Source organism: Aethalodelphis obliquidens, unplaced genomic scaffold, assembly GCF_003676395.1.
Source record: "Aethalodelphis obliquidens isolate GAN/ISIS:26980383/991018 unplaced genomic scaffold, ASM367639v1 scaffold87, whole genome shotgun sequence".
Lineage (NCBI taxonomy): Eukaryota > Metazoa > Chordata > Mammalia > Artiodactyla > Delphinidae > Aethalodelphis > Aethalodelphis obliquidens.
The window spans coordinates 4,417,637-4,428,972 of NW_020838031.1; the positions used below are offsets into that span (position 1 = coordinate 4,417,637).

Genomic DNA, 11,336 nt, shown 5'->3' on the forward strand with positions numbered 1-11,336 from the left:
TCACTTAGTAATACACACTGAAGGTCCCTCCGTGTCTTTTCATGGTTTGATAGCACCTTTCTTTCTATTGCTGAATAATATTGCACTGTATGGACATACCACAGTTTCTTTATCCATTCACCTATCAAAGACATCTTGGTTGCTTCCAAGTGTTGGCAATTATGAATAAAGCAGACTTCCCTGGTGGTGCAGTGGTTAAGAATCCACCTGCCGGGGCTTCCCTGGTGGCACAGTGGTTGAGAGTCTGCCTGCCAATGCAGGGGACACGGGTTCGTGCCCCGGTCCGGGAAGATCCCACATGCCGCGGAGTGGCTGGGCCCGTGAGCCATGGCCGCTGAGCCTGCACATCCGGAGCCTGTGCTCCGCAACAGGAGAGGCCACAACAGTGAGAGGCCTGCATACCGCAAAAAAAAAAAAAAAAGAATCCACCTGCCAATGCAGGGGACACGGGTTCGAGCCCTGGTCCGGGAAGATCCCACATGCCTCAGAGCAACTAAGCCCGTGCGCCACAACTACGGAGCCTGCGCTCTAGAGGCCGAGAGCCACAACTACTGAGCCCGTGTGCCGCAACTACTGAAGTCCACGTGCCTAGAGCCGGTGCTCCGCAACAAGAGAAGCCACTGCAACGAGAAGCCTGCGCACCGCAATGAAGAATAGCCCCCGCTTGCTGCAACTAGAGAACGCCCGCACGCAGCAATGAAGACCCAACACAGCCATAAATAAATAAATAAATATCAAACTTATGAAAAAAATTATGAATAAAGTATCCATAAACATTTGTGTGCAGGTTTTTGTGTGGACGTAAGGAGCGTGATTGCTGGGTCAAATGGTACTAGTATGTTTAGTTTGGAAGAAAGTGCCAAGCTGTCTTCCAAAGTGGCTGAACCATTTTGCAATCCCACCAGCAATGAAATGAGAGTCCCTATTGCTCCACACCCTTTGGTGTTATCAGTGTTTTGGATTTGGCCATTCTAACAGGCGTGTAGTGGCATCTCATCATTGTTTTAGTTCATAATTCCCTAATGATATACGATGTGGAGCATTTTTTCACATGTTTATTTGCCATCTGTATATCTTCTTGGGTGAGGTATCTGTTCATATCTTTTGCCCATTTTTTAATCAGACAATCATATAGAATTGAGACGTACAGAAATGTGAAGAACTCAGATATTAAGATGCTCATGTGGAATATTTTTAAAAATATCGGGGGGGGCAATACATATTTGGTGAAAAGGGAAATTTATGTTTTTTTTATTTTCTACTATGCACTTTTTGTAGAGCTAAATGTATTTGTTAGCTCAGGTCCATAAAATACATTATGTATTCTTCAGTGTGCCCATAACATTTTGATGTGTCTACCTAAAACAATATAAAGACTTAGGAAATAAAACAAAACAAAAATTTCAATTAGAAAAACCAAACCTCTGGGACTTCGCTGGTGGCCTAGTGGTTAAGACCCTGCAATCCCACGCCGGGGGCCCGGGTTCAATCCCTGGTCAGAGAACTAGATCCCGCATGCCGCAACAAAGATCCTGGCGTGGCCAAATAAATTAAAAAAAAAAAAAAAATTTTCTTTCCTATTTAAAGGGAAAGAATAAAGTCCCTGAAAAGTATTTTTTTCCCAGATTCTCCTCCACCAGGACTCCATTCCTCTGCCCTCAGCCTCTCCACCATCACTCCCCCCCACCCACATTCCCTTGTATATCAATATGAAATATTGGGTTAAGAAGTTTGCTCACTGGACAAGGAGTGTCATGATTAGGGCTTTGCTTTAGAAAGATTTATGTTGCAGAGGTTAACAAGATGCACTGAAGGGGAAAGGATAAATAATACTCCCAGAGAGAAGTAAGGAAGGCCTGGGAAAGTGACACAGCTGGAGAACTGGAAAGGACACGTGACTTTCAGACACAGTACAGAACGAGGCAGAAAGGACCCTGTGACTGAATGGATTATCTAGAGTGAAAGATGGGTTGAAAGAATAAAGACGATTCCAAGATTTCAATCTGGGGGAAGAGGATCTTAATGGCAGAAATGGGGAAGGGGAGCTGCTTCGCTAAGGGAAGTCGAGTCATTTGTTCACGTAATAAAAGGGCTCGGCACTGCTCTGGGTGCTGGGAACACATCAGTGAATGAAAATCAGGAAGTTTCCTTTCCAGTGGGCAGTGACATAAAATAAGTAATACACACAAAATGAGTACATGATATAGTACCTGAAGATGATTAGTGCAGTAGAAAAACGAATAGAACAAGGTGAGAGGAGTTACGACTGTCCGGGTAGGGAGCTGATGGAATTTTAAACAGGAACGTCAGGCTAAGACTCACTGAGAAAAGACACTTAAAAGACCAAAGGGTTGGTCGTGCAGGTATCTAAGGAGAGAGCGCTCCAGGTGGAGGGAACAGCCAGTGCAAAGGTCTCCAGGCTGGAAGAGGGCTTGGCGTGGTGCAGAATAGGAAGGCCAGCCTCACTCTGTTGTGTTAAGAAGAGTGTACAGGGAGATGCTGGTGGGAATGTGAATTGGTGCAGCCATTATGGAGAACGGTTCCCTATGGAGGTTTCTCAAAAAAAACTAAAAATAGAGTTACTATACGATCGAGTAAACCCACTCCTGGGCATTTACCCAGACAAAACTCTAATTCAGAAATATACATGCACCGAAATGTTCATTGCAGCACTAGTTACAATAGCCAAGACATGGAAGCAACCTAAATGAACATCGACAGATGAATGGATAAATAAGATGTGGTACATATATGCAATGGAGTACTACTCAGCCATAAAAAAGAATGAAATAATGCCATGTGCAGCAACATGGATGGACCTAGAGATTATCATACTAAGTGAAGTAAGTCAGATAGAGAAAGATAAATATCACATGATATCACTTATATGTGGAATCTAAAAAAAATGATACAAATAAACTCATAGACAGAAAAAACAAACTTATGGCTACGAAAGAGGAAGAGGGGAATAAATTGAGTATGAGATTAACAGATACATACTACTATATATAAAATAAACAACAAGGACCTACTGTATAGCACAGGGAACTATATTCAATACCCTGTGATAAACCATAATGGAAAAGAATCTGAAAAAATAGATATATGTATAACTGAGTCACTTTGCAGTATAGCAGAAATTAACACAACATTGTGAATCAACTATACTTCGATAAAATTTTTTTAAAAAAGAATAGTGTACAGGGAGAATGGGTTTGAGCGGGAGATGCTCTTGCAGTAACTCAGATGGGAGATGAAAGCAGCTCAGACAAGGGTGGTTACATTGAAGGTGGAAGGTGCAGCAGACACATTTGAAGGAGCAGGAAACATCATTTCCTATGAGAAGTTGAATGTGGGTGTGAAAGGATGACACCAAGATTTTTAACCTGAGAACCTGGAAGGATAGGTCTGTCATCAGCTGAGGTGGGGGAGACTGAAGATGGAGCAGACTTGGGATAAGGCAGAGATGAAGAGCTGTTTCGACTCTGAAGCATGATCTCCGATCATGAGATGTCAATCCCGTAGTTAGAGACACAAGTCGAGAATTGGGGCAATAGGTCCAAGTTGGAGACAGAAATCTGACAGTCACCGGCGGATCGATGGGATTCAAAAGCCATGAGACTAAACGCGATCACTAAAGAAAAGAGGGTAGAAAAAGCAAGAGCTGTGCAGCTCCTAAAGACACCAACGGAAGTGGTTACCTGCAAAGGTGACCAGGAAGGAGTGACCCAACAAGGCAGAAGGAAAACCAAGAGAGGGCTGAGCCCTGGGAGCCCAGACCAGAAAGTAAACCAAGACGGAGGGTCTGGTGACCTGAACGACAGGGTCAACAGTGACCTGGACCAGGGCAGGCTCCACGGAGTCCTGGGATCAGAGGAGGCTGAATGCAATGGGTTTACGAGAAAATGGGAGAAGAGGAACTGGAAAAAGCATAGGTAACGCTCCAAGGAGCTCTGCTGCAAGGGAGCCTGGACAGCAGCTGGGGGGAAAGTGGTCGAGAGGATTTGTAAGGATGGGAAATACGAGAGCACGTCCTCGCCATGACAGTGATGATAGTGAGTTTCCCCCTACTTGTCACGTGGCTAGCTCCCTGCCCTATTTCACATCTGTGTATCCTCAGATAAGCCTTCTGCAGCCACCTGTCCTGACATCCGTGTCTCTCCTCCCCCAGCTTCCGTGTCTTCCGTGGCACCCAGTACCATTTGCTGTCTCAAATCCCACCTCCCCCAGTGGAGTCGGGCTCCCTTAGTGCAGAGACCGTGTCTGTTTCATTCACCGCCCTATACGCAGGGCTCTGTATAGAGCCTAGCATGGAGCAGGTGCTTCAATTTTTGCTTTATTTTTAAAATGTGTTGAATGAATGAATACATGAATGAAATGATGCTCAGACAGGCAGCTTTTTGTTTTAGATGCCAACCTGATAAACTAATTAAATGAAAAGGAAACCTAGGTGTTTTGCAAGATGGGGTAATGGCAGAAGAGAAAAGAAGAGAAAATGAGAAAGGAAAACAAAGACAAGTCTGAAAATATCTGAACAGAATGGATGGCAAACTGAAGGCAAACAGAAGAGGCTGCAATCACAGAAACCCATGACGCTACTACGATCAGAGGATATGGAGACCCGTTCAAGGAAGATCAGCCTGAATTCCAGCGGAAAGCTGAGAAACATCGAGCAGAAGGCCTTAACCTGTGGGAATCCAGAGCAGTGACTAGTCCGATTTCAGTGCCTGTTATTCACCAATTTCTTCCACTTCCTGCCAATCCTCGCAGTTTGTTTTTTATTATGCATACGTTTTCTTTCTAAGCTTTCATTTGGCAAATTCAACTTCTCATCCACCTGTGACTTTAAATACCCGCGATGAATATCTAATGTAATTTATGTGCCTTTTCAAATGACGATATAGCTTTCATTGTCAAAAATGTAAAATCTATCGTGTGAATCCCTGTTTTTTTAAAATTTATTTATTTATTTATTTTTGGCTGTGTTGGGTCTTTGTTGCTGCGCGCGGGCTTTCTCTAGTTGCGGCGAGAGGGGGATACTCTTCATTGTGGTGCACGGGCTTCTCATTGCGGTGGCTTCTCTTGTTGTGGAGCTCGGGCTCTAGGTGTGTGGGCTTCAGTAGTTGTGGCTCACAGGCTCAGTAGCTGTGGCTCACGAGTTCTAGAGTGCAGGCTCAGTAGTTGTGGCACACGGGCTTAGTTGCTCCGCGGCATGTGGGATCCTCCTGGACCAGGTCTGGAACCCGTGTCCCCTGCATTGGCAGGTGGATTCTTAACCACTGCGCCACCAGGGAAGCCCAGTAATTTCTTTTTAAATGAGTATTTCCAAAAAACTGCCTCATTTAACAGACTGGATTATCCTGAATTATTTTAGTTAAGTACGAAGTCTTTGTCTTAAGTGTGTGCCCCTTGGGTAACACAGTGTTGTTAGAAAAACCATTATAACTCCATTCCCTGACTCGTAGGTCCTGAAATTTACTGTTGTAATTGTGCATGACTATAGTTTTTCAGTACGTGATCATACCATTTAAGACATTACTATAACAAGTAGTCCCTGGGGGACCAACTACAGCAAAGCAGACAGCCAGTCCTCCCACTGCCCCGCTGGCTGGCTTTTTTTTTTTTTTTAACATCCTTATTGGAGTATAGCCAGGACATGGAAGCAACCTAAGTGTCCATCGAAAGATGAATGGATAAAGAAGATGTGGCACATATATGGAATATTACTCAGCCATAAAAAGAAACAAAATTGAGTTATTTGTAGTGAGGTGGATGGACCTAGAGTCCGTCATACAGAATGAAGTAAGTCAGAAAGAGAAAAAACAAATACCGTATGCTAACACATATATATGGAAGCTAAAAAAAAAACAAAAAACAAAGATGGTTCTGAAGAACCTAGGGGCAGGACGGGAATAAAGGTGCAGACGTAGAGAATGCACTGGCTGGCATTTAACGGTGAAACTCAGCATTTGCTGATGACACCGTTAGTAACGGCATCACACATTCCCAAACCCACAGCCTTTGAAGGCCACAGTGTGGTCCTCTGTGTATCTTTGAGGTGGGGATAAGTCCCCTACCTGGCCCCAACTCCATCTCGCCTTAGCCAACCTGACCCCCCAGCCTCTGCTTCCACCTCCCCACCCAGTACCCTCAGCTCGCACAGCGTTACATCTTGAGGAGCAGTGGTGGGGAAGATTAACGGGGTTTAAAGGAAAGATCAGGATATCCTGAAATTACAGGATAGAGAGAAGAAGAACCCAAGTCATGAAAGGAAAGGGCCAGACATCACCACCCCAGCCACCTCTCCTCCCCACACCACAGCCAGGCACCCAGGCCCTGTCCTGCGTACAGGAGCCGCAGGTCCTCCTACAAAAATTGGCAGGCCGTGAGCAGACGAAGGCATAATAGGGACCCCAAAGCTAACCTTGAGGCTAAACCATTTTACCCACTTCTCCTAGCTCCCGCTGTAATTGCTCAATGACAATCTCTTCAGTTGTCAAGATCTCACTGCTTTGACTCTGGGTGTGCAGCACCAAGGGTGGACACCTTGAAAATGCCCCCGAGAACCTCAGCCTGCAGCCAAACTCCCTGCTATCAGCGCGTGAGCGCAAGCCGCCACACGCCCCCTCGTCTTTCACCCGTACGCACGCGTGCGTGCCCGGCAGCTTACCGATCAAGTAACGCCAGCAAGGTAAGGCGATCATACCAGACCTTAATCCACTTGCCAGGGAAGATGATAAACTTGTAAAACTGCTCTCGGTTAAATTTTCCTTGTGTGGAAGAAGAGGAAGAGTCTTCTAGATCCTGACTCAGATGCTTTTAGAGGCCAAAAGAAAAAACAGAGAGAGGGTCTCACATTGACATGTTATTGTCATAAATAAACCTCCTGATTTAAAAGTACTAAAAGCAGATGTTCAAATTCTGAAATGGAAACCAACACAGTTCATAAAAAATGGGTGCCCTAAGAAAAGGATGATAATCAACAGAAAAGGTCTTTTTTTTCAGTTCTTTTTTTGTACTGAAGTACACCTGATTTACAGTGTTGTGTTAGTTTCAGGTGTACAGCAAAGTGATTCAGTTATATATATATATATATTCTTTTTCAGATTCTTTTCCCTTATAGGTTATTACAAAATATTGAGTATAGTTCCCTGTGCTATTCAGTAGATCCTTGTTGGAGAAAAGGTCTTTTCTGCCAACTCACTTCAATTTCATTATAATGTAACATTAAAATTATGCTACACATATCAAAATACTGCTGTCAGGCCAAGAAACTGCCATGAAAATAATTCTTACGAAAGATCAGAATTCAGCAAAAGACCTTAAATGACTTAATTTTTGAAAGGTATGTTATTTAATGTAATGCTGAGATAAATATTTAAATTTTACTATAAGTAAAAATATTTTCACTGACGATATGTAGGTCCTCGGTGAAGCTCAATACAAGAAAAAATAAAATATTTATAGAAAAAGTATAAGCCAATAAAACAGAAACAAATGGGGGAATTTAATCACAGACTGAAAACATTTTCACCCCAAATTCATCTCTGATTGGCTCTAATCCAATGGAGAGGAACTCAGTTTTGAAAAATATTAGTCTTCATTCATTTGCTGAACAAATACTTAATGAGCCCCAGCCCCCTGTACATCTTCTATTTCTGTCTCTTTTTTTTTTTTTGATAATTGTGGTTAAAAATATATATAATGTAAAATGCACCATCTTGACCATTTTGTAAGTATACATTTCAGTAGTGACAATAATCATATTGCAATAATCATATTGCAAGAGCTCTCAGGAACTTTTTCATCTTGCAAAACCGAAACTGTCCACATCGAACACTGACACCCCCACTCTCTCCTCCCCCAGCCTGACAACCATCCTTCTATTTTCTGTCTCCAGGAATCTGATTCCTCAAGGGACCTCCTGTGAGTGGAATTATACAGTATTTGTCCTTTTCTGACTGGCTTACTTCATTTAGCATAGTGACCTCAGGATTCATCCACGTAGCAAGTCTCAGATCTCCTTCCTTTTTAAAGCTGAATAAAATTCCGGTGTATGGCTAGACCGCATATTGTTTATTCATTCATCTGCTGACAGACGCTGAGGTTGCTTCCCCTACCCCCTTGGTGGAATATTCGCTGTTCACAATCGTGAATGATGCTGCTGTGGACATGCACGTGCAAATATCTGTTCAAGTCCCTGCTTTAGGCTCTCTGGGATAAACATCTAAAAGTAGAATTGGCGGATTATTCTAGTTTGTATTTTTATTTGTTTGCTTTTGCCCTCCATTCTTCCCAGAAAGATTTTCGGTAGGCTCTGATTTCCTGTAGGCTGACTAACATAAAACACAGGAGACTGATAAGAAGGACCAAAATAAGAAAAGGGAGGAAGACAGCACAGAAGAGCAGCTATGGAGGGGATGCTGACTTGTAAAGGTCTCACACACTTCTCTCTGACTTGCAAAGTAGAAGGCTATACTTGGGCAGACTACATAATTTTTCCTTAATTCAGTGAAAGTCGCTGATGTCAAAATGCCTGGCATGCATGAGGGCAGCACACCTGCTTCATTGGAGACCACGTGGTACCCTCCAAGGAGGCTGACTTTACCATCTCTCTGTTCCCAGATGCTAATTCCCTGACTCAGCTATAGAGCACAGAGTTATTCAGACTATAAACGCAAAAGGCATTTCAAGGGAAAGTCGATCCATCGTGAAGGCAATATACAGGTTAGCAATATACAGGATGGATTGGGCTGTGTTATTACAGGAAAGTTGAGATTTTAAGTGCTGTTTGTGTCTGGAATGCGACTCCAACGGAAAAGAGAGCTTCGTGGAAACTGCCTGCTGTCATGTCAGCAAGAACGGCATCTTCTTTTAATGACAATGAATTTGTGGTTTAGAGTAAACCTTCCCCCCAAAAGAGATCCTTTTCCCTTATGCTCCGTGGATAAAGAGAGCAAGTAAGAAATACGTGTACAAGCTGAGCATGGTTCACCATTCTGTGATGTGGGAATTCAGGTATGATGTGTAAACAGGTCAAGGATAAGCAACAGTGAAGGTGACAGCATTCTTTTGAATAGTAAGAAAAATACTCTCCCTTAGTGAGAGCAGTTTTAGGGAAGGTTGGTATAAAAAAATCACGGGAAGACTACGCCTATATTTTCTGCAAAACTTATTAAAGATTCTGGCATATTGTGCTATTTATTGCTGTTTAAATGGAAATCCTTGTTTAAGAAACATCTCAGAATTTAATGCCAAGAAAAAATGGTTTGATTTCTGTGTTAGTTTACTAGGGTTGCTACAACAAAGTACCACAGATGGGGCGGCTTAGACAGGAGAACTGTATATCCCCCAAGCTCCCTGAAACATTCAAGAGCTCCGCATACCTAATAAAAATTTTGATGATATTAATAATTGACACTGATTATTAAAGGCATAATTTTGCCATCTTTAATCCTAAAAACCTCGCGGTAACTCTTCCACGTAGGTGTTATCATTCTGGAGGCCGAAAGCCCAAGATCAAGGTGTTGGCAGGAGTGGTTTCTTCTGAGGCCTCTCTCCTTGGCTGGCAGATGGCCGTCTTCTCCCTGTGTCTTCACATGGTTTTCCTCTATGTGCATCTGTGTCCTGATCTCCGCTTCTTCAAAGGACACCAGCCCTACTGGATTAGGTTCTACCCTAATGACCTCATTTTAACTTAATCACCTCTTTAAAGGTCCTATTCCAAATACAGTCACATTCTGAAGTCATGGGGGTTATGATGGCAGCATATGAATTTTGAGGGCGCCCAAATCAGCCCATAACAACTTCCTTTATCAGAAAATGAGGTTCATCGAATTTCATTATTTGCTTTAAATAGCAAGGAAGCACAGGGCTCGATGTTTCAGTGAATCACAGCAATTATACTTAGCCTGTTTTCTGGTATAAATTTCAAATTCAAATTTTCTTTTCCCCCTGCACTGCGTGGCATGCAGGATCTTAGTTCCCTGACCAGGGATCAAACCTGAACCCCCTACAGTGGAAGCGCAGAGTCTTAACCACTGGACCACCAGGTAAGTCTCTCAAATTCTTCTCATCGTTTTAATCATTCATTTATTCACTCATCCAACAAATATTTATTATGCAGGTTATATAAGCCAGATATGATATGTAATATAAGCTGAAAATTCAAAGAATAACAAGACAGAGTTTCTACCTTAAGGGGGTTTAGGAACTCCTGGGGAGTAGACAAGCCAACCAGCCTGTGTAACACGGTGACACACACATACATACAAGTATAAACATGTCTATATCTGCATCTATATACCCAGAAAGAGAGAGAGAAGTGAGCCATGGGAGCGAACAAGGTGATTACCCCCAGAAAGGAATAAAGGGGTCTAACGCAGAGCTCCTGGCAACCATCAGTGATGAAGGAGCTGGCAGGGGTGAGGACCCACAGTGGCGACTAAGGGGGGTTCCATATCTATGACTTAGGTAAACACAGAGACACACTAACCAAGGGGCTGGGTCTGTCTCTGATTCATTAATTAAGCCTCACCCAAGAACAATCACATCACGCTGCCTGCAAGTCAGGCCTGCAAGTTTTATTCTATGATCAGAAGAAAGAGATTAGTAAAAGTAGGGGGGCGGGGTGTAAATTGAACACAAGTCCTTTTTAAGAAACAAGATAATTGCATTTGCTCACCACCCCCCATATGGATCTGTACTGACAGCACAATACCAAGGTCCGTTTCGTGAACTTGAATTATCAAGAACAGCTTAAATAATGATCAGCACGTTCAGTTTAAGAAGGTACAGAAGTATACAGTACATTTCAGAAATAATCTTTGGTAGAATTAAAACATTTAAGAATGTAAAGGGGACTTCCCTGGCAATTCAGTGGTTAAGACTTCGCCTCCCAATGCAGGGGGTGCGGGGTCGATCCCTGGTCGGGGAGCTAAGATTCCACATGCATGTGCCAAAAACACCAAAACAGAAAACAGAAGCAATGTTGTAACAAATTCAATAAAGATTTTAAAAAAAAAAAAAGTGGTCTGCATCAAAAAAAAAATCTTTAAAAATAAAAAAATTTTTTAAAAAGAATGTAAAGGTCCATGCCCCTCCCCCAAGCTACCTGAAAAGATCTACTGTTCAAAATAATGGTACCCTTGCAGCAACATGGATGGACCTAGAGATGATCATACTAAGCGAAGTAAGTCAGAAGGAGAAAGACAAATACCATATGAGATCACTTCTATGTGGAATCTAAAATACGACACAAATGGACTTACCTACAAAACTGAAGTAGTGGTGAGGGTGTCCCAGGTGACACATGCTGCGCTCAAGCAGCCCTGAAG

General features: G+C 42.9%; 1 protein-coding gene across 1 annotated transcript in view; it reads right to left on the reverse strand.

The window, feature by feature from the left end:
- The window catches only part of PCNX2 (pecanex 2), a 273,090-nt gene that overhangs the window by 205,658 nt on the left and 56,096 nt on the right, over positions 1-11,336 (reverse strand). The window contains exon 10 of the mRNA XM_027094137.1: positions 6,671-6,816. Coding sequence (XP_026949938.1) covers positions 6,671-6,816 — 146 coding nt within the window. The remainder of the gene's footprint in view (positions 1-6,670; positions 6,817-11,336) is intronic.